The sequence below is a fragment of the Mauremys mutica genome, chromosome 1, assembly GCF_020497125.1.
Source record: "Mauremys mutica isolate MM-2020 ecotype Southern chromosome 1, ASM2049712v1, whole genome shotgun sequence".
Taxonomy (NCBI): Eukaryota; Metazoa; Chordata; order Testudines; family Geoemydidae; genus Mauremys; species Mauremys mutica.
The window spans coordinates 206,841,699-206,865,188 of record NC_059072.1 but is presented as its reverse complement, the minus strand read 5'-3'; the positions used below and the strand labels follow the sequence as shown (position 1 = coordinate 206,865,188).

Sequence of the window (23,490 nt, the reverse complement as noted above, 5' to 3'; positions counted from 1 at the left end):
ATTTCTTTACAACAGCTTCTGTTTCCTTTGAAAGCACTCATTATCATTAGGCTACTCTTCAAAATATTACAGGTTTCAGAGTAGCAGCCGTGTTAATCTGTATCCGCAAAAAGAACAGGAGTACTTATTATGAGAGATATCAGTAATACTTGTCAGGAACATTTGCTTTTATTTTCCAAATGATTTGATTATTACATGATTGTGACTCAAAATGGGACTAGCACATAGTACTCTGAAAGTCTAGGATCTAATTCATGCTCTGTTGTGTTTTTATTTTATTAGATTCTCAGGTTGAGTGACCCGAAGAGCAAATAAAAAGATTTGTTCCATTACAGGGAATAGTTTTCAGTTATCTCAGAAAGGGTTTTAAACTGCTGTTGAAAATCAAAGAGCTGAAACAAAACAAATAATACTTATTTAAAATACCAAGAAAGCTTCATCTCTACTTACCATATACAATGCCTGGAATGCTACAAGTCCAGCAGTAAGAATAAACATAGAAACCCGTGTACCCTGAGTTCAGCGCCTCTTAGATCTGTCTCAATGGCTGTGGCATACAAGAGAATGACAAGTTGCTTTTAAAAACCAACTCAGTAACAAAACAAGATGTTCTACTTTCACTCCTTCCGCCTGTCAAAACTCACTAAGAGTACCAGGACATTCTAATCCAGGGAACAGTCAACTGCAATGTGATGTTTATAGATGTAATAAATGACTTTCAAAACAAAAATGTATGTTTTTATAACCCTAGAGTACAGTAAAGATATATGACTAACAATGGCACTTCCTCTCATCTTAAAGAGACAAAGCACCATTTCTTTTCAACATTTTAATCAAGAATGCTATAATTGCTTGTTGCAAAAAAAATCTGAGATTTATGCAGACACCATTTATAATACTCAAAGGCATTTAGGACCCTAGTTCCCATTGAAATCAATGGGTGTTAGGTGTCTAAAAACCTTTGAGGATTTGCACTTCTGTGTCTCAGTTTCCCATATGTAAAATGAGGATAATAATAATCCTCCCATTCTCCTATCCTCTGTTTGTTGTGTCTATTGAGCTCTTTTGGGCAGGGAATGGCTCTTACTATGGGCCAGATTGCAATCTCCCTGCTCATGCTGAGTACTGCTTTATGCCATCAGTAATCTCATTGATTTCATTGCAACTCCTTGTGTAACTCAATGTGCATCAGGATATCACAATCTGACCTTACATGCATGCACACTGCATAGCACAATGGTGTCCCAGGCTTCATTAGGGCCTCTAGCTCCTACTGGAACACAAACATGAAATGTAATTGTCACCTTCATTCTGAAATTAACATTTACAAAAGTGGATATGGTTTTGCAAGACAAAGTTTTTGCATAATTTGCAAAGGACTTCAGTTTTGCTCCCCAACATTTTGCAAGTGAAAACCAGAAGGTTTACACCCACTCAATGATATTGCAATAAACTAATGCTGCACAGTTTACAGACAAAATTCAACTCTTCCTGCACCTATCTGTTGCCTATTCTTCACTTGCTCTGTGTAGAGCTCTTGGCAAAGTTTCTTGTATGACGGCATGGGAATTCATCCCCAAATGAGGGCATAATATTCAGCAGTGCTTCCACAGCACAGATATGAGATCTGCAATATAAGATCAGAGAGGAGGATTTTAGGTTGACTTACTGGGGTGTCTACACCATGCTGGGTCACTCTGCCATCGATTTAGCAGGTCTTCTCTAGACCCACTAAGCCCTGGTCTACACTGGGTGGGGGGTCGACCTAAGATACGCAACTTCAGCTATGTGAATAGAGTAGCTGAAGTCGGCGTATCTTAGGTCAACTTACCTGGCAGTGAGGACGGTGGCAAGTCGACCGCTGCCGCTCCCCCATTGGCTCCGCTTCCACCTCTCGTGAGCTGGAGTTCCGGAGTCGACGGGAAACGTGTTCAGGGATTGATTTATCCACATCTACACGAGATGTGATAAATCGATCCCTGATAGATCGATCACTACCCACGGAAGGCCTGCCCTAAATTGCTACCCGGTGCACTGATCACAGCAGTGTTGATCCTGCAGTAGTTTAGACATAGCCTATTTGTGGAGGGCCTTACTACTCCCTCTGGCCCCAGACAGCTATTACAGCCTACAGGTATGGGGAGGCAGAAGCAGGGATCTCATAGACTTTAAGGATAGAAGACACCACTATGATCATCTAGTCTGACTCCTGCACAATGCAGGCCACAGAATCTCACCCACCCATTCCTGTAACAAACCCCTAACCTATGTCTGAGTTACTGAAGTCCTCAAATCATGGTTTAAAGACCTCAAGGTGCAGAGAATCCTCCAGCAAGTGACCCATGCCCCAGGCTGCAGAGGAAGGTGAAAAACCTCCAGGGCCTCTGCCAATCTTCCCTGGAGGAAAATTCCTTCCTGTCCCCAAATATGGTGATCAGTTAAACCCTGAGCATGTGGGCAAGACTCACCAGCTAGCACCCAAGAAAATTCTCTGTAGTAACTCAGATCCCATCCCATCACAGACCATTGGGTATATTTACATGTCAGAGGGAGGAGGGATAGCTCAGTGGTTTGAGCATTAGCCTGCTAAACCCAGGGGTTGTAAATTCAATCCTTGAGGGGGCCACTTAGGGATCTGGGGCAAAATCAGTACTTGGTCCTGCTAGTGAAGGCAGGGGGCTGGACTCAATGACCCTTCAGGGTCCCTTCCAGTTCTAGGAGATGGGTATATCTCCATTATATTATATAGTCAAAGATGAATTAATTGCCAAAATTAGGCTATCCCATCATACCATCTTCTCCATAAACTTATCAAGCTTAGTCTTGAAGCCAGATATGTCTTTTGCCCCCACTACTCCCCTTGGAAGGCTGTTCCAGAACTTCACTCCTCTGATGGTTAGAAACCTTCATCTAATTTCAAGTCTAAACTGCCTAGTGTCCAGTTTATATCCATTTGTTCTTGTGTCCACATTGGTACTAAGCTTAAATAATTCCTCTCCCTCACTGATATTTATCCCTCTGATATATTTATAAAGAGCAATCAAATCTCCCCTCAGCCTTCTTTTAGTTAGGCTAAACAAGCCAAGCTCTTTGAGTCTCCTTTCATAAGACACGTTTTCCATTCCTCGGATCATCCTAGTAGCCCTTCTCTGTACCTGTTCTAGTTTGAATTCATCCTTCTTAAATATGGGAGACCAGAACTGTGCACAATATTCCAGATGAGGTCTCACCAGTGCCTTGTATAACAGTACTAACACCTCCTTATCTTTACTGGAAATACCTCGCCTGATGCATCCTAAAACCGCATTAGCTTTTTTAACGGCCATATCACATTGGCGCCTCATAGTAATCCTGTGATCAACCAATACTCCGAGGTCCTTCTCCTCCTCTGTTACTTCCAACTGATGTGGATCTTACCACTTCCCACCCCTTCCTACTGACTTGCTCACGGGGCGGGAGGAGTAGCAGGCAATTTGGTCCTGCTCCCCTGAAAAACAGTTAGAATTGCAATCTGAGCAGGTCAAAGCAGAGAGGGGTGGGGGCAGGCTGGCTTACCGCACCACACTTCCCTAGGTGGCCAAGCAAGGCCTGTGATAATCTCACCCTAAGGACCAGAATCAGGCTGGATAATTTCTGCCCTACGATCCCATCCTCAACACACCTACCGGAGCTTGTGCCTCTGCCCAGCTCAGTCAGGATTTCTCTCTAAGCATTTTGTTTTGATAAGGAGGATAGTCCTTCCAAATGTAAAAGATCCGAAGAACAAAAGCCTTAGATATGGGCACAACGAAAGCTGGTTGGGAATTTTTTGACAAAATGTTTTTTCATTGGAAAATACCAATTCATCAAAGCCAAAACTTTCCATGGATGCAAATCTTTGGAGGGGAATGTTGCTGAGGTCTAAGCTGGAATTTCTGGGAACAAGAGAGACCCTTCGCATAATAGTCAATTGATTAGGGCCCTCACCTGGGATGTGGAAGACCCAGGTTCAAGTGCGTGTTCTGAGGTAGAGATGCCTCCCACATTCCAGCTAAGTCCCCCAATCACTGGACTATAAAGTCAGTCTCAATTTCTCATGTTGGACTTTGCAGAAATAATTAATAATCACAGGACCAGAGAACTCAGGCAGAGCATGGGCTTAAACCTGCATCTCCCACATCCCAGGAGAGGACCCTAACCACTAGGCTATTCTCTTGCTCAGGGTCTCTGGCTCTGCCTCTCTGAAAATTATTAAAAAGTCATAGTTTTGTTCCACTGCAGAACAAAAACAAATTCCGAAACCTTGAAATTTTTCACAAAATGAAATTCTTGTTTTGTAGCCAGCTCTAATTCTGACCCCAAATCCACTGCAGTTAATCATCTAAGATTGCTCTACAAGTTCATTAGGGCTGAAACTGCAAACCCTTACTCGGGTGAGTAATCTCTTTGCAAGTTACAGTAGCTGCTGTTGGATTTACACTGGCATACCCGAGATCAGAGTCCAGCCTACGGGCTACTTGTGTGAGTAAGTTATGTAGGGAACAGCTTTGCAGGATGGGGATCTTTTTCCTGAAGACATTGAATGAGCATGTCACACTCTTGCATAAGTTTTAAGAGTTATCTTGGCTCCTAAATAAAAATAGATCATATATGTAGATTCAGGCATTGTGACAAGTTTCTGTCATTTCACAAATAACGAACAGGTACAAGGAAGATAGTGTCTATATATAACCATTCAAAAAAATCTGTGGGTCTCACTTATATATCATCAATGGGCTCATCAATCAGCAAGGCAGGTATATAAATAGATTTGCACACAGGTCTCCTACCAGGCAGCTACATTAATCATGGGCTACAGAAATCATGTGCTTTCTTCCATATGAGTGGTTGATAACAAGCTAATTGAAAAGGCAAATAAAGAGCAACTGAAGTTGGAAGCAAAGATGCATTCTTCGCCCTTTATCTGGTCAACAGACTATGAAATGCACTAGTAACTGTTGCTAATGCTGAGGCTCTGTAGAAAGAAGTGGTAAAAGGCATTGATTGCCCTGTGTGTTGGTCTAGATCTCATCTCAGTTGATAAGACAAAGAGGCTACTGACCTCTTTGCATTTCAATATGCAGTCCAAATTTGGCATGAGGTTACTTTGTCACCCTTTTCCCAAGGACCTGTCTGACTGAGCTAGTGACAGTGGCACTAGGAAAAGCTCACAGGTGAATTCGGTGCATCTAAGCAATGACAGAGCAGAGCCCTCAAAAAGAAAATGCTAGAGGAATTTAGTTTTATTGTTTTCCTCAAGGGTCAGAATTCTGTAGGATTTGCTCTTCAGCACAATTTAACAGGCATCTATCGTATTAAGAAGTGCTTGAGCTTTAGTTGTTGCACAACACTATGGTCATGAATCTGTGAGTCCTAAGACCATTTTAACTTCAGAAATGAGACAGATTTCTGCAATGTGAAGACAGCAAAGCTACTTGTGATAGAACAGTACTCACTGGAGTTAATGGAGGATGCCCCTATCAAGTGACTGCAGTCCTGACCCATGTGACTATGGCCAGGACAAAGATTGGCCTCTTACCAGTATTCCTGTGCATCATACCTTTACACCATGTCTACACTACAAACTTTGGTTGATGCAAGTTATGTCAGAGTAAAGCTGCTGCAGTTAGTATAGGCTTGTGCATGCATACTTGTCTCCTTGCATCGGCGCTGTGTGGTAATCACCAGGAGTGCTTGTACTGATGCACAACTACTGGCTCAGCAGGTGCAGAATGACAGTTGAATGTGCTTTTGGTAGATTCAGGGGTCGTTGGTGTTGTTTACTCACAAGATTGGATTTCAGTCAGAAAAACATCCCAACAGTTATAGCTGCCTGTTGTGCCCTGCATAATAGCTGTGAAGCAAAGGGGGGAAATGTTGCTGCTGGAGTGTAGGGTAAAGCAGCTGTCTGCCAGACACAAGGGCTATTAGAAGATCTCAAGGTGGAGCTATATGCCTCAGGGAGGCTTTGAAAGAGCACCTTTTTATCCGTGAGCCACAGTAACGTGGTGTGGTGAGCTGTGCTCTACCCGGCCCTGCAGTGTGGGGGCCTGTTAGGAATTGTGTGACGCTTGGTGTACATCTATGCATATTACACTGTCAATATACCTATTCATTTTGTGCTGCTTGCTGTACATTTATGATTATTACACTGTGCGTGTTTGTCACTGATCCTGTGAGTTGTGTCACACTGTGCAGGAACAAGTAAGTGGGTGCTTTCAGAACTGCTAGGCACTCTGCAGCGCATGTTATGAACTGATGAAGATGTTCCAAATAACTGAATTTTATTCAGTAACAAAACCAATGCAGAGAAAAATCTGTGCAATTTAAAAGTAAATACACTCAAAACTTTAATAAATTAATAGCACAGAATGTATCAAGGGGAAAGAACGTTCATATCCATTTGTGCTACACATGCAGTTTCCGTGGCTTTCACAGGTCAGTGCATGTGAAGCAGTGGTTGTCCTTAATGTCCCCTGGGCTGGTAGGGCTGTAATCCCTGGTGCCATGTGGAATGTTGAGGGGGGGCTGCAGGGAAGTGCTGTAATGGAGTTCGCCATGGACTGCAAAGGGAGGTGGCCCCAGGATTGTTGAACCCGTAGATCCACAAGAGTCTGCAGTGTCTGTGTTTGCTGCCAGAAAAGCCCCATTAGGTCCTGATGGATCTCCCTTTCCTTTTCCTGCTGGGAATCCTGGGCTTTTCTCCTGTCCACACTTTCCTTCTCCAGGCTGTCTGCAATGTTCACCTTCCAGGCCCTCTGCTCCCAATCACATGCAGCATTGGCTTGCAGGATCTCACTGAACATGTCATCCCAAGTCCTCTTCTTTTTCCTCCTTATCTGGTTCAGGTGTTCCATGGGTGTGAAGGGGGAACACCTCAAGGTCGCAAGAGTAGCAGCTACAGATACAACACAGGGGTATCCTTGTCAGTATAATCACAACAGAAAGCAAAAGTTAAGGTTCAGAACTCACTTCCCTCACTCCCCCAAAGTTTTAAACAAGCCAGGTCTATTGATACTTCTGCTTCGGAGTGCTTGTGTATGGCACCACTCAGCACCAGCCATGGTGAATAAGGCTTGCTAGGGATGAGAGAAATGAGGCAGGAAATTGCTCAGTTGCATGAAACTAGGGAAGTGGCACTGAATACTGGCACCATTTTCCACAGACTGTGGTGATTTTAACTGATATCTCACTACTGAGGGTAACAAAGACACAGAGATCACAGCTGCTACTGGTGACCCAAAGTCGCTTAGGCCTGTATGCTGCTAGCCTGTGTACTGCAATGGCCTGCTGAAGTTACCGCTGACTGGCATGAGAAAATGTCCTACTGCAGAGGAAGAAATAAGGTTGACATCCCTAGAAACCTTCAGGAAAGGTCTGCAAAGTACCTCCATGAAAGTTTCATCAAGATGTCTCAGAAGGATTCCAGGGACATCCCTGTAAATATAAATGAATTTCTCCTCATGGCTCCAATCTTGCTTAACTCTACAGGGGAATGAAAAGCAGATAACATTATTTCTCTTTTTTGTACTGCTACCTCTTCTAGTACAAGTAAAATAGTGCAAAATCCATAAATGTGTCCTGTTAAGTTGGGGGTGCCATCACTGTAATGGGAAATAAATTTACACACTTACCAGAAGATCCTTCCCTTCCACTGGGCTCACTCATTCTTGATTGCCAGGACTGACTAGATGCATTGGAGTTTCAAACAGGTCCTGGCTAATGGCATAGCTGGACCCTCCCCCGGTCGCTTGTCTCCCGTCCTCATCCTCCTTGCTGTTCAGGTCAGGGACCTGTGGCTCAGGCTCCCTGGAGGTATCCATGGTGGTGGGTTCTCCTCTAAGTATGTCATGCAGCTCTTTGTAAAAACAGAAGGCCTGTGGATTGACTGTTGGCCTCCCTGGCCTTCTGGTATGCCTGACACATTTCCTTTGCTTTCACATGGCCCTGCTGCTGGTCCCTGTCGTACACCTTCTCCTGCAATCCCCATGCAATCTGCTCATAGATGGCCACATTTCTATGGCAGGTCCATAGCTGTGCTTGCACAGCCTTGTCTTGCCCCAGGCCTAGGAGATCCAGTACCTTCTGTCTATGCCAAGCTGGAGCTTATGTGGAGCATGTAGCCAGCATGGTCTGCCGGGCAGTAGTGCACAACAGTGGAGTGCTTCCAGGTGTGCTCACCAGGCTGGACAATCAGGAAAAGGCATTTTAAATATTCATGGGGCGTTAAAAGGAAGGAGGGGCCTTCTGGTCTCTGTGACTTCTGGTCTCTGTGACTCCTGGGCCACACTATATCTAAGAAAGATAATGCATGTGTTCAATAATTAGGGAGAGGTGGATAATACTAGAACTCACCTGACCCTGAGACTGCTAGGGTCAACACAGGTAACTCAGTGTCTTTGCTTGCACAGCATTGACCTCTGTACATCAACCATAGCTCAGTGCCGCTTGGGGAGGCAGTGTAACCGCGTTGCTGTAACGGGGCGCTTACGTTGGTGGGAGACAAATTTAAGTGTAGACACATGCACAACTAGGTCAATGCAAAATGGCTTATGTCGACCTAACTTTGTAGTATAGACCAGGCCTCACTGTAGTGAAGCTGCTGCTTGTATATTCCTTTCTAAGGGTCAAACTTTCCAATCTCATCTTGCATGCTCTTCTTTGCTCCATTTACCCATACTTCACTGTTTTCCAGCTATGTCAGAGAGCAGTGAAAAGAGTAGTGCTAGCTACACCCCTTCTGGAAATTGCTGTGACCCTTTTTTGGCATCTATTTGACTACCAAGTTGCACCCTCCTTTCATGCAGTCAGATTTGTTTAAAAAGAAAGAACTAGAACTGAACATTTTTACAAAAAAGAACAATTTCCCACTCTCAATTCTTTTTATGCCCTGCAAAAGGTCAGGAATGTTTAAAATTAATGGTAAATTAAAAGTAAATGAGAAACAGAAACGAAAGAAACATTAATTCCCTTGCATACAGTCCAACTTGCTTCCTTTTTCCAGGACAGAAACTGTTTGCCTGCTTTGGCTACTAAACCACCAGGAATTTCCAACCCTTTTCAGCTTAGATCTTTGGGAATCCCCTCTTCATAAAACGAAGCAAGAAACCACAGACAGTATTAAAATGATGAGCCGTACTCTAAACAAAGCATTCTCCCCCCCCCCCAACCCCCTTCAGCTGGCCAAAAAACGATGACTATCAGAAAGTGTGAAAAGGCAAATTGGAAAATACAAAGTGAGCTTCATGTAAATAAAACCAAACTACCTGGAGCAATTGGGTCAGACTCTCTGCCAGTGTAAATCAGCGTAGCTTTACTGCAGAGCCATACTTATGCACACTAAGTGAGGATCTGTCCCTTTTTGTAGACGAGGCAAACAATGATACTAGTCAGTATTTAGGGAAGGTCACACCTCCTAAAACCCCTTTCCTTCTCACTTGATAATGCAGGTATTTAGCTCCTAGGCCAAGAGTTCTGACACTTTTTCAGTGTGGAGCACATTTTAATAAGAAGAGCATCTCACAGGCTTGCTCCCTTCCTATTTGCTATCACATGGACCCCTCTCCTCTCATTTGGATAGCCTTCCTCAGTCTTCAGCAGTCACTGCAATGTGAAGTCTTGTAAGTCTCTTTATTGTCATAAAACCCTTTCCCCCTTCCAATCTATTCTATTCCTTTCCCTTGTCCTGCTCCCTTGCACATGCTTCTCCATCACCTGTTCCCTCCTTCCGACATGCTTCCCAATTGCCTGGCCCTCCCGTCTCCCCTGGACATACTGCCAGGCTGCCTCATTTCCTTTTCCTCTGGACATTCCTCTCTCAGTGGAAGCTAGCAGATGCAGCTAGGGCCACACTATTCTTCCTTGTTTCCAGCTGCTTTTACAGGCCTCTGCACACTTCTTTGCAGTGCAAAGCCAGCATCCCTCTAGAGCTGGGGTTCTCAAGCTTAATTGCACCATGACCCCCTTCTGACAACAAAAATTACTACATGACCCCAGGAGGGGGGACTGAAGCCTGAGCCCACCTGAGCCTACCGCCTCGGGCCGGGGGACCAAAGCTGAAGCCCAAGGGCTTCAGCCCCAGGCGGGGGCCTGTAACCTGAGCCTGGCCACCCAGAACTGAAGCTCTTGGGCTTTGGCCCTGGGTGGTGGGGTTTGGGCTTTGGCCAGCAAGTCTAACGCCAGCCCTGGCGACCCCATTACAATGGGATCCCAACCCGCAGCTTGAGAACCACTGCTCTAGAACCAGCTAGACAGAAGCAGCCAGTATCACATGACTAGCCAGCTCTCTGCTGAACACAAGCAAGTGCTTTGTGGACCTCCTGTGCACCCCACACCAAAATCTGGGAGCTGCTGGCCTAAGCATGTTGCTCAAAAGCAGAGAGAAAATGTGAAGCAGATCGGACTGTAGTGAAAGTGCCATTTGTGTTCCCTTTGGAGGGGGAACAACTTAGCTGCTTTGGAGAACAGCCCCCTGAAAGCACACATGGTATATGCAATGTTGTTGTCCACCCAGGGCTTCTTCAGTCATGTCGCATTTATTTAAAGCTACTGAACTTGCACCCAGTAAATGTTTGAAGGAACACCCCCCTTTCCTCAGCCTGTTAGTGCTATCTAGGGTACAAATGTTGTGCCCAACTTTGATGAGATGTTTGCAGAGGTTAAAAAAAAATATCTGACAAAATACTACACCTGGGATTTTCAAAAGTGATCAGCAATGGCCCTACCTTTATTGACCTCAATGGGAACAGTATGTCTACACAGCAACTAGACACCCGTGGCTGGCCCGTGCCAGCTGAATCGGGCTCACAGGGCTTGGGTTGCAGGGCTGTTTCATTGCTCTGTACACATCTGATTTTTCTATCTTGCAGGGTCCTAGTTCCCAGGCTCCAGCCTGAGCCCAGACAGCAATGAAACAGCCCAACATCCTGAACCTGAGTGGCTGGCACAGGCCAGCCCTGGGTGTCTAGTTGCTGTATAGACATACCCTGATACCTTTAGCATTGACCTCAGTGGGAGCAGAGTTCGACCAATGGGGAGTACTTTTGAAAATTCCATCCTACATGTTCACAGATGTGTCTCCAACTTGAATACCGGCTGATTTTAACCACTTTTTACTTGGGAGTTAAATATTTTGCACAGTTCCTGATTATGGCATAGTTACAGCCATGTCAGATCAATTTTGTTGTGCATTACAGCTAGAGAACATACAAGTTATACATTTCCCAGATTTTTTAAATCCCAAACTACCAGCTCAGTCAAAGGTGTTTTAGTAAATATGGCTAAAATAAAGGTGTTTTACCTGATAACTGTCCAGTGGTCACAGGTCTCACTTTATACGGAGTACTGCAAAATATCAAAGAGGGCTGGTTACAATGACACTGATAAAACACTGTTTTCTGTATAGGACTGGTATACATGCCATGAAGAGTGGGAGGAAGTATATGGATGTATTCTGAGCTGGCTTGAAATTTGTGGGTTGAAAATTTACCCATGGAAATAAAGAACATGCACTTTCTATGAACTTATCACCTTCAAATTTGCCACTGCATTGGTGGTAAAGGACTTGATTAGGCTGCTTCAGTGCCACCAGAATACACCATTGTCACACTGCAAGCACAGCAGAAATCTTTCCCCTTTGAGGAGAGTCAGGTTAGCTTGGAAATAGAGGTGTCAAGGAAATGGTCACTGGGAAGAAGAAAGTTGCTTGGGGCAAGGACAGTCTTTTTGTTCTGTTTGTACGGTGCCTAGCACAGTGAGGTCCTGGCCCATGACTGGGGTGGAGGCTAGGCACTACGGTAATACAAATAAATACAGAAATAAATAAAGACTAATGAGAGTGGCCACAGTGAAAAAATATAGCAAGGCAGAGCAAGCGCTGAGATGTCAGGGAACAAAAGTAAATGGGGTTTAGAGCCGTGTTGGGCTTGAAGCAGCATGTATATGATTCCACACCTCATAAAAGCCGGGACCCTCAGTTTCTAAATACTGACATTCCTAAGTTCTAACAGAGAAATAAAGAAGCCTGTGAATTAAGGGAGCTGGGAGCCTTTAGAGTAAACATAGCGGGTTGTAAAAAGATGTTCTATATTAAAAACTTATGTGCAGTAGTTTTTCCTCAGATAGCTCCGGCTACTCTAATAACAGGTAAAATTAAAAACCAAAGAGGCATTCGTGTTATAATCTTGTGCCCAACTTCTGCTGACAGCTACCTCCCCCTACACAGGCTCTCCTGTCACGTTGCACAGGAAAGGTGTTTGTGGCTAAGCAAACCCTTTTCCCTTGGCTTGATGCTGTTTTACAGGATCGAACCCCCCTCAGGCTTACCTCTCTGAGTTTGCTGGCATTGTTGGATCGATAGATACCATGCAATTATCAACCGTCAAAAGTGAGATAGTTGTGTTCCTGAAAGACACAAATCAAAAGAGGTTTATTTAACCTAGAAAGTGATAGTCCTGATTCTGCGCTGCCTCAGACCTTGCATTGCACTGGTATAACTGGCTAAGTGGGCTTAAAACACTCCCATTCTGAGTAGCTACAATTGCACCCATTTTGAACCAGTGTAGATGACTACACAAGAGGCAAGGCCATGGAAAATTAAGTCCTTAATGGTTATGTTCTGTACAGTACAACCACAAGAGACATTTGTGACTAAAATGCAACTGTACTCTTGTCTGTCCCCAGAGGGAACTTTGCTCCCTATAAAATCACATATGCTGTGCTGCTGAATAATCAGATACTGACTTTCACTGAGGAGGTATCATGATTTATTGACTTGGCAGATATATACTGACTGAGTTAAAAATCAATAAAAATACTTACCTTGAGATAATACATACAAAATCCAACCCCCTTCATTCTACACAAGTGATTATCAGTGTTGTTATTCACTTCTTTTACAAAAGGGAACTCTGAAAGTGTTAAAGAAACTCCTTCACAACAAACAAAAACAAAACAGCAACAGCAACTGAAAAGAGGGCAATGTTTTCTGAATATTATGTTGCTAGTTTTGGCACCACAGACTGAAATGGGCTCACCAGAAGCTTGTCTGAAATTAGTGAAACTTCAGCAGCCCTTTGTACGGCCCTATTTAAAACAAACCATAAGCCAGCCTGTTTAACTGAAACCCTCCTGTTATTGTCCACGAATGGCTTACGTTGTTAAACAAGGTTTTCTGAGTGACAGTGGAAGTGTTTGACATCACAGGCAAACGACAATTGTTGATCTCTCCAATATTAAAGGAGGGGTAATAGCAAGGATAAACAGCAAAACTTATTGGTTTCCATCCCAGAGTTTTATGTAAATCGTAGTCAATAGGATTCTCCAGATGCCCACAGAGTTAACCACACTCAATAACCCTGTGATTTAGTGATTTGTTGTTGTTTTTCTTGGGTTTTGTACTGTGGGCACGTACATCTAAGGGACATCCTCCTCCTCTCTGCATACCCCTTTTCGAGGGTCCTGTGATGTCCGGGGAGCTGTGGGAACTGGACTCCAGTGCACAGACACAGGGCTGCTGGCTGATTCCCCCAGATTCATGGGTGAAACCTCCGGCCAACTCCCTTTGTGGAGGATAGGAACACCAAACTCTATCCCAAATGAAACAATTAACAAGAAACTCCAGGAGTGGAGACTCATGGAATTTTTAGACCACACCCCCTCCATAGAAATAACCCAAATAAAGGAGAACATGGCCTGGAACAAGGGACTCAGTGACATTTTTGTTTGTTTGTCTCACTTGTGTACAATTCTAGTGGGTACTCTGTTTGGATACCAGGAACCTTGAACAAGATTGGTATAGTTCTATTTGACAGTGCCCCAAATGTAAAACTGGTATCTTGTCTGTGCACAGTTTCTCAAAACACCCCTCTCTTCTATTCTACTCCTTATACCAGACCAATATTGTGATATCTGAGCACCTTCCTATAGTGCATTAAGCCCTCTTCTATTTATATTTATGCATGAATTACTGGTACCCCAATTTCTGATTCCCACTTACTGTAACTTGAGATATGCCTGAGATGCAAAATCCAAATCTGAGTTCAGGTCTGGATTTTGAAATATCTTCTCCTCTTCCCAAAACTCAGGGATTGTTGGGTGAGGGGTTCCATTTTGGGGTGACTTCTGAATTGTTCTGAAGAGGGAAGGAACCAAGGTGAAGGGTGTGTTAGCCCTTGTCAAATGTGCCTAGTGATACCTACCTTGGTAACCCAGTTGCAATGCAGAAGAGGTCCACAATATCTCTGGAATTGCAGTATTTACTGAAGACCACCTTCCAAGCAAAACAGCAGCAGTGAAGAAAAACAAGACAAAGAAGAGAAGGTCTGGTTAAATTCCATCGGACATTAACCTCATGTACTGGCTTTATGTAAATGATCATCCTTGCTTTTGAAATATCTGATTTGCCCTGAGTGTTGGAATTCTTTCCTCCTTTTCTTCTCTTCCCACTTTTCTAATTCATTTATTTTCAATGAGAAAGCAGAGGAGGAAAGGGGATTTTGCAATCCTAACCCAACTATCTACAAATATAGCATACGGTACCTGAAATGATAGCAAAGAAACTTTATCATACACAATCTAGCTAATGATCATGACCACATATTGTAGAAAGAAACAATTGTAAGTGCTGAGGGATGTCTATATAATGGGTTAGATCCTCAGTGTCAGTAGGCATTGGTTAATTCAAGTCAACAGTGCTGCACTGATTTATATCAGCTGAGGATCTGATTCTGTAATTTAGACAGAATGTAATGTTTTCCAAGTGTGCCAAACTTCTCACTGTAATGTACAGCACTATTGCAGTACTATTAAGTTAGCAGTTGAATCCACTTGAGACAAATTCTAATTTTTCCCACTGCTGTTGACCCCCAAAGAATGCCCTTTTTCCTTTTACACACAAAAAATGATGTTAAAAAAACACTATTAAGGTTGCAAAGACAATCCTAAAAGATGTCAGTTTAAAAATCTCCAAAAGTCAGGAAATGCTGGAGTTAGGTTTTCCATGCCACCCCTTTGTGCATTTGCATTATGATACAGTCTTTAACTACATGATCACATACTATTTTTTCCACGGGACCCCTGCCTCTTTCAGTGCACAGGATAGACCTGCTCTGGGGATGAATCATGATTATGTAGTAAAGAAGGCTGTTGTCTGTCAGACCTCTGCTTCATTTGTTGCAGAAGTTGGAAGGTATGGGGAAGGGGATTGCAGGAAGAGAAAGGACACACTCATGGTCTTCCTGTAATCCCCTGCCTCATTCCTTCTGCCACACAGACGTCTTCCATTTGAGTTAACAGAATAACTGATAGCAGTAGTAGGTTATCATCCTGTATGTGGACCAGCACTAGAGGCGGGACAGGACACTTTGCCAGTGGGTTTCACACATATTTGCTGACAACAGAGGAATGGTGAGACTCAAGGCTCTTGCTTTCCATTCCAGGCTCTAATAGGGAGTGTGCTCTACTAGGCATGGATTTTTCTGTTTATTCCCCTGCAAGCATGACCCCTTCTCCAGCCTGTTCCAATCCTGTTGCTTCCTCACTCCTGGCTCCTTCTTCCAATCTCATTCTCTTCACTTTGCAGCTCCCAGTCTCCATGCCTCAGGCTTCTCACTCCAGTCCCAACCTCTTTGCTCAGCCGGTCCCAGTTCTCCCCTCCTGGCTTCTCATCCAGTCTGCCTCTCTCCTCCACCCTGGCCTCCAGTTGCTCCCTCCACCCACATTCCCAGTCTCCTTCCCTAGTCTCCTCATCCAACTTCACTGTTCTCTCTTGCTTCCCAGCTCTTTGAAACATTCTCTTTGTCCAGTCAGTCCCACTTCTCCTGTACACCCAGCTTCTCAGAGCTCTCTCCCTTCCCTGGTCACTTCCTTCACCCTGCCCCCACTCAGTTCCAGACTCCTCCCACCTACTGGCTTGCTCCCCATTACCTTCCCTGGCTTCCAGTCTTAGTCTCTCTCCTGCCCCAACTCCTGATCTGAAACATGTCTCCCTCCCCATGGCCTTCCCTAGCTCATAATTCCAGTCTCTTTATTCAGCCAGTGCCAGTCTCCTTGACCAGTCTGCCCAAGTCTCCCTCTCCCCACCCCACCCCACCCCTCCGTCAGCATGCGGCCCCCCTCAGGCTCCTTGTTCTATCTATTCTCCCTCAGGTCTGGCTCTTTCCTTGCAGCACCCTCCTCCTCACTGCCTGGGCCCAGCAGAGGGGCCATTAAGAGCCCAGTGTCTACTTTCAGTTCCAGTGCCTTGGCTCTGATTCAGCTTGGCCTGGAGCAGCCCAGAGCTGTAATTGCAGAACAAATCCTGCTCAGACCCGGGCTGTAATGTGCTCATGGAATCTTCAGGGGATTTAGCTGCTAAAATCTAAGAAGTCTCTACTGAGCATGTGCAAACTGAAATTTTTCAAAGGCTTAAACCTTGGCCAAATTTGGGCAGATTTTCACAGGGATGATAAACGGCACATCCCTGACACAAAGACCAAATTTCAAGTCCCTGCTCCAAAGCAAGCTCCCCTCCCCCATATCATTTCAAAGAAAAGGTCCCAGAAGTTGTTTAACCTGGGCAAAATTTACGTTTCCCTAGTCTTGTTCTCAGATATGGCTGAACAGTTTTGGTTGAAATGAAACTAACTAAATAAATTCAGCCTGAAGCAGACATCCAACACAGACCATTTCAACCCATATAGTCAAAGTTTGGCAGAATTATAAGCAACTGAAAACAGGGTCTTATAATGTGAGGTGTCAGGCAATCTTAATAATAGGTGGTGCTACCAGCCCCACCTATAAAATCAGGACTCAATCTTGTACTGATGCTTGCAGCCCATAGCATTCAAAAAAATCATAAATTAGGCCAAAAATTAGATTGGTTTCAAAATCACGAGATAAAAGTATATATACAGATATTGGGTTCTTATTTGCCTTCTGGTTTTTGAGCCTTTAGGGTTCATGTTGGCAAACTTTTCTACACAACCCTGGGGCAGAAACTTAACATTTTCCCCCTAGACAATGAAAGTTGAGATTTTCACATAATAAAAAGATTCCAAGAGTTGGGGATTTAAGAACACATACCACGTATCACAAAAGTCATAATAGAATTTTATGAGTTGGCAATGCACAGGATGTGTGAGACTAGGTAAGATGTGCTACCTTTTAGAGGAGATATTTAACGAATGTTTCATATCCCAGTCTCTGGGAGAAATTAAAAACCTCATTGTAGTGATGGTGGCATATGGTTTTTGTTAGTGGTGGGTTTTTTTAATAGTAAGAGAGAGGGATAAATGTTAGTGCATTTCCCCACTCATTCAGGTATCTAGATTAAATTTACAGGATTGAACAATTAGATCGTTAAAAACCTGAGGCAGATCATTACCAGTTATTACATGTTATTTGGAAAGTAATTGGCATCAAGAGTCAATTTATCCTATATGGCTATTTTGATAATCACCACAGTGATGGACCTTAGTTTATTACAGTCCAGCTGCAATCAAAGCAATAAATCAAGGTTTTAAATATATTTTTAATCAGATTTAGATATGGCTGAAATCCTGCTCTTAGCAAAACACAGCATCTTACTGAGGTGCTAGCTACTAAAACTGTCTGACACAATATCTCAAGCCCATTACTGCACAAACAACTGACAAATGCAATAATTTAGGAGATGATGGCAATTGCAACTGAACTCAGAATGAACTTTTGTGACATGCTGGGAGTGCTATTTCAGGTGTCCGGGGTTCTCATTCTGAAAATCAATTATTAGTGACCAGAAACTGGGATAAGAGTGGGATAAGATAAAAAATATTCAGGAAGCAATAAAGGTCAGAAAGCCAGCCTGTTTCATGAAGGAAAACCAGGGCTTTCAGTGAATCCAGGATGAATTTTTAAAAGTTCCAGATAATAACAAAAGAGTGCAAAGTTATATTTAAGTGGACTATGGGCTAGAGTCCTAATTTTCTTGGCCTTTTAAAAGTTTGATAGAAACTGTGATTCATAAATCACTTGTTGCATTTTGATAAGGAGCTCGAGATTTAGTTGGGGTTGGTCCTGCTTTGAGCAGGGGGTTGGACTAGATGATCTCCTGAGGTCCCTTCCAACCTTGATATTCTATGATCTGAATGATTGTCTTTAGGGTTTTTTTCTTTAATCCAATGATTTTATGCTATAAAAGGTCTTTTCCTTTGTCAGCTGCTGAACTCTTCTGATTGGCTTCCTTCTCTTTTCAAGCAAAGCAGTCAGCCAGCAAGCAATCATTTCCCAGCAAATATACAATTGTTTCTGTGATTGCCTGCACATTCTTAGTCCCGATGAAGTAAATGGGAGTTTTCCTGGTGACTTCTCAGTGGGAAAAGGGTTGGGCCTTTTGTTTTGAGACTGAGGTGGTGAGTTATTTTGCCCTAAGGCCTGATTAATGAGCTAGTAGTATCCTTTCTATTTTACATTATGTGTAACTTGTGCCAGGGGGTGGGGATGCGGGGGGGTGGACTTTGGGCACATGTGCACCATTTATAGCCCTAGCACAGTCTGAAAAGCCCATTCACTCAGAGCCTGCTTTTATTACACAGACATTAGCAATTTTCACCATCTATGGGCGAACCACAACAATATTAACTTGCAAACATCCATTGCCACATAGGGTTTGGCTACACTTGCAGCTGTACAGCGCTGGGAGTTACAGCTGTCTTCATACAGCTGTGTAGGGAAAGCGCTGCAGTGTGGCCACACTGACAGCTACCAGAGCTGCAGTGTGGCCACATTTGCAGCGCTGTTGGGAGTGGTGCATTATGGGCAGCTATCCCACAGAGCACCTCGTCCCATTTTGGCGCCGTAGGTTGTGGGAAGGGGGCGGAGGGTGCAGGTCATTCTGCTTCCTGTCCCAACGCCCCGTGATGCATCGCTTCACATCCCAGCAGTCACTGTGTTCCCGTCCACACTTGGCGCCATCTTTGCACGGTTTCAGTGCAGCGCGATTCTGTGTTCCATTTTGGTCTGTGGGAAATGGAGCCCGAACTGCTGAGGAGTATGCTGATGAGTCTCACCAGCACATCACGTTTGGCAGTTGAGCTATTCCTTAAGATCTAAAGTGACAGTGAGGAGTCCAACGATGATAGCAAGTCACGTAATGCGTACGACATGAAATTGCTTGTGGCATTCACAGGCATGCTCAGCACCGTGGAACGCTGCTTTTGGGCTCGGGAAACAAGCACTGAGTGGTGGGATCACATCGTCATGGAAGTCTGGGATGACGAGCAGTGGCTGCAGAACCTTCGGATGAGAAAAGCCACTTTCATGGGACTGTGTGAGGAGCTCACCCCCACCCTGCGGTGCAAGGACACAAGATTGAGAGCTGCCCTGACGGTGGAGAAGTTGGTGGCTATTGCAATCTGGAAGCTGGCAACTCCAGACAGCTACCAATCGGTCGGGAACCAGTTTGGAGTGGGAAAGTTGACCGTTGGAATCGTGTTGATGCAAGTTTGCAGGGCCATTAATTGCATCCTGCTAAGAAGAACCATGACTCTGGGGAATGTGCAGGACATTGTGGATGGCTTTGCCCAAATGGGTTTCCCTAACTGTGGAGGGGCGATAGATGGGACACATATTCCTATTCTGGCACCACCCCACCTAGTATGTTAATTGGAAGGGGTATTTCTCTATGGTTCTCCAGGTGCTTGTGGATCACCGTGGGCATTTCATTGACATTAACACAGGTTGGCCCGGAAAGGTGCATGACGCACGCATCTTTCAGAACACTGGCCTCTTCAGGAAGCTGCAGGCCGGGACTTTTTTCCCAGACTGGAAGATCACATTAGGGGATGTTGAAATGCCCATTGTGATCCTTGGAGACCCTGCTTACCCGTTAATGCCGTGGCTCATGAAACCGTACACAGGGAGCCTTGACAGCAGCAAGGAATAGTTCAACTACGGGCTGAGCCGGTGCCGAATGACTGTGGAGTGTGCTTTTGGCCATTTAAAGGGGCGCTGGCGATCTCTGTATGGGAAGCTGGACTTGGGGGAAAGCAGCATCCCTGCGGTTATATCCACGTGCTGTATCCTCCATAATATTTGTGAAGGGAAGGGTGAAAGTTTCAGTCAGGCATGGACCTCCGAGGTTCAACGCCTGGAGGCTGAATTTGCACAGCCAGAGAGCAGGGCTACTAGAGAGGTCCAGCACAGGGCTGCAAGGATTAGGGATGCCTTGAGGGAGGAATTTGAGGCTGAAAACCAACAGTAATGTTTGCTGCCTTGCATGGGAGTGAAGTGCAGTGGTTACAATGTTAGTAGGCATCTGTGTTTCCTAAGCTGATTTGCAGTGCCTGTTTCTTTCCTGGGCTAAGGTATCTTTAACTTTCTGCAATAATAAAGACTGTTTTCAAAGCCAAAAATTCATTTATTGAAGACACACAACTTTTTGGAATCTGAAAGGGCAAGGGGGTGGGGTGGGGAACTGTACAATCACAGGTTTGCATATGTCCTGTCTGGAGTGCTGTGCAATGACTGCTGCACCTCAGAATGGCTATACTGCATGGTGAGGGGGGTTGAGTGCAGAGGGTAAGGGTCGTAGTTCTCAGGGCTGGTTGGTGAACGTACAGGTGTTGGAGGCAGCTGGTGGTGGTAAGAACCCAGATGCTGGGGAAGGGGGTGTGGAGCTAACATGAGGGCACAAGGGAAAGAGTTTTGGGTCAAGGGTGGCAGGGTGGGGCGGTGGCGGTAGTGCTCCACCTGCATGGCTACAAGCGCCTGGAAAAAGTCCGCTTGGCGCTCCAGGATGCTTATCAGCCGCTCCGCGCATTGCTTCCTTTGTGCTGCGTTTTCCTTGCGGATCCTGCTTTCCCTCTCCCTCCACTCCTGCGCTTTTTGATTCTCTGTGAGAGATTGGTGCATCACTTCTTGCAGCATGTCCTCTTTGCTTTTTCACGGCCTCTTCCGGAGGTTTTGCAGTCTCTCAGCCGGTGATAACACGGACAGCCGAGATCTCAAGGTTGCATCTGTAAAGGCAAAATGCAACACTTAACAGAGGCAGCATTGTTTATACCAGACAGAGTAATTCCCCCGCATTGAAGCAGGGCACATTAACAGTCTTCACAATAGCATAATTTTCCCATCCCAAAAAGAGCGCACATAACCCACGGGAACCCTGAAAGGGTGAGTAAGGGGGACTGATTGTTTCAGGGCTGTACTGGGGTTTCTGTGCATTGGGGAAAGCAAACAGCTGCAGGGGGCACCTACACTGAACTCTATCCCAACATTTTCCACAGGAGTTTATCCTGGAAGATATCTCGCTGCTGCGGGTCACCTGGGAAGCACGGGAGGGTCTTCTACTGCAATGCGGAGTCCGCCCTGGCCCCTATGCAGCTTGCCTGTGTGCAGCAATGGTCCCCCCACCCCTCGTAGCCAGGGGCGGCTCTAGGAATTTTGCCACCCCAAGCACGGCGGCATGCCGCAGGGGGATCGCTGCCGGTCGCCGGTCCCGTGGCTCCGGGGGACCTCTTGCAGACATGCCTGCGGAGGGTGCACTGGTCCCGCGGCTCCGGTGGAGCATCCACAGGCATGCCTGCGGGAGGTCCACCCGAGCTGCGGGACCAGCGAACCCTCCGCAGTCATGCCTGCGGGAGGTCCGCTGGTCCCGTGGCTCCGGTGGACCTCCCGCAGGCATGACTGCGGAAGGTCCGCCGAAGCCGCCTGCCGCCCTCCCGGCAAAATGCCGCCCCAAGCGCGCACTTGGGTCTGGAGCCGGCCCTGCTCGTAGCACAGTGGTGCGGATGCGTTAGCCTGACTGGGACAAGTACCACAGTGGCTCTCCCAATAAACCTGCGCAAGTGCATTGCCCATGCTCTGGCTGAGACTTTTGAAGAGATTACTAAGGCCGATTACCGCGATGTGATAGACCACATCAGTGCGCTATTCCGCATCTAGGCATGAATGCATGCAGCCCTAACCCTCCCTCCTCTCCCGAAAAATTTCCATCCTGAAAATAAAAGCCGCTTACCGGTAACCCGCTCCTCTGTTTGTCCTCCACCAAGTACCGGCTGCTGCGACTGGCTACCTTCCTCCTGGCTTGAGAAGAGCTCCTGGCTGCATGCCCCCTGGGACTCCGGGGTGTCTCCCCCCACCCCAGTACCCTCACTCTCGCTTTCCTTCTCCTCCTCCTCCCCCCCCCGCTCTGAAGTGTCCATCGCGGTCCTCGGAGTGGAGGTGGGGTCACCCCCAAGTATCGCGTCCAGCTCTTTGTAGAAACGGCAGGTCGAGGGGGCAGCGCCGGAGCGGCGGTTTCCCTCGTGGGCTTTGAAGTAGGCACTCCGCAGCTCCTTCACTTTAACCCGGCACTGCAGCGTGTCCCGGTCATGGCCCCTTTCCAGCATGGCCCTTGATATCTGCCCATAGGTATCGTAATTCCTACAGCTGGAGCGCAGCTGGGACTGCACAGCTTCCTCCCCACAAACAGTGATGAGGTCCAGCAACTCGCCATTGCTCCATGCTGGGGCTCGTTTGCCACGTGGCGCCATGGTCACCTGGAAAGATTCACTGATTGCACGCCACACCTGGCTGAGCAAACAGGAAGGGGATTTTTCAAATTCCCGGGGAATTTAAAGGGCGGGTCACCTGAGGCCAGGGCAGTAGAGGTCGAACTGATGAGCAGAGTGGCTAGAACAGGCATTCTGGGATACCTCTGAATACTTCTGGAGGCCAATAACAGCGCTTTTGGTGGCCACACTGGCCGGGCAGCACTGCATCAGCAGCACTATAGTCTTTATTCCTCTCGTCAAGGTGGAGTACAACCAGCGTTGTAGCCAGGGAGATACAGCGTTGTATGTGCCTTGCAAGTGTGGACGGTGATTCAGTTGCAGCGCTGTGAAGCCACCACCAGTGCTGCAACTCTCCAGTGTAGCCAAGCCCATAGGGTGACCAGATAGCAAGTGTGAAAAATCAGGACAGTGGATGGGGGGTAATTGGCAAAGCCCCAAATATTAGGACTTTCCCAATAAAATTGGGATATCTGGTCACCTTAGTTGCCAATGGCAAAATGATTAGCCACCGACCTGTCACAGTCTGTGGTAACCTGCTTCCAGATGGCAATTGCAACTCACTTCTGGCCTCTCAGCTGCATGTCCCGGTACTTAAGGTCCAAGGGAAGCTCATCACACACTCCAGAAAGGCATATTTCCTCATACGTAAGTTCTAGAACCACTAACAGTCAACATCCTAGGTCCGCATGATAATGCAGTCCCATCGCTCTGCTTGTGGTCCTGCTCCAGAACTGCCAATCAGCTTACTGGGATTCCACAGCTATTAAAAGCTGCATCAGCTGTCTCCACTGCTCCATATCTGCATGCAGCCTGCATGATCTTAACAAGCCCTGCTGCCATTGTTTTCTCAGGATGACAAGCGGCTACTGAAATGCCCTCTGTTGTGTCTGATGTCCTGTATCTGTCTTGAGTTGCATTAATGCCAACATCTCAGAGTAGAAGCCATGGTTACCCACAGATT

General features: G+C 45.8%; 1 protein-coding gene across 4 annotated transcripts in view; it reads right to left on the bottom strand.

Moving 5' to 3' along the window:
* PDE9A (phosphodiesterase 9A) overlaps nucleotides 1-23,490 on the bottom strand; it is a 98,363-nt gene that overhangs the window by 58,876 nt on the left and 15,997 nt on the right. For 3 of the 4 annotated variants that reach the window (XM_045002556.1, XM_045002557.1, XM_045002555.1), the window contains exons 2-4: nucleotides 14,217-14,287; nucleotides 12,343-12,420; nucleotides 11,318-11,361 (exon numbers count right to left, since the gene is read on the bottom strand). In XM_045002556.1, the coding sequence (XP_044858491.1) occupies nucleotides 11,318-11,361; nucleotides 12,343-12,420; nucleotides 14,217-14,287 (193 nt within the window). Of the gene's footprint in view, nucleotides 1-450; nucleotides 530-11,317; nucleotides 11,362-12,342; nucleotides 12,421-14,216; nucleotides 14,288-23,490 lie in introns of those variants that run through there. The other variant, XM_045002560.1, reaches the window with a different exon arrangement.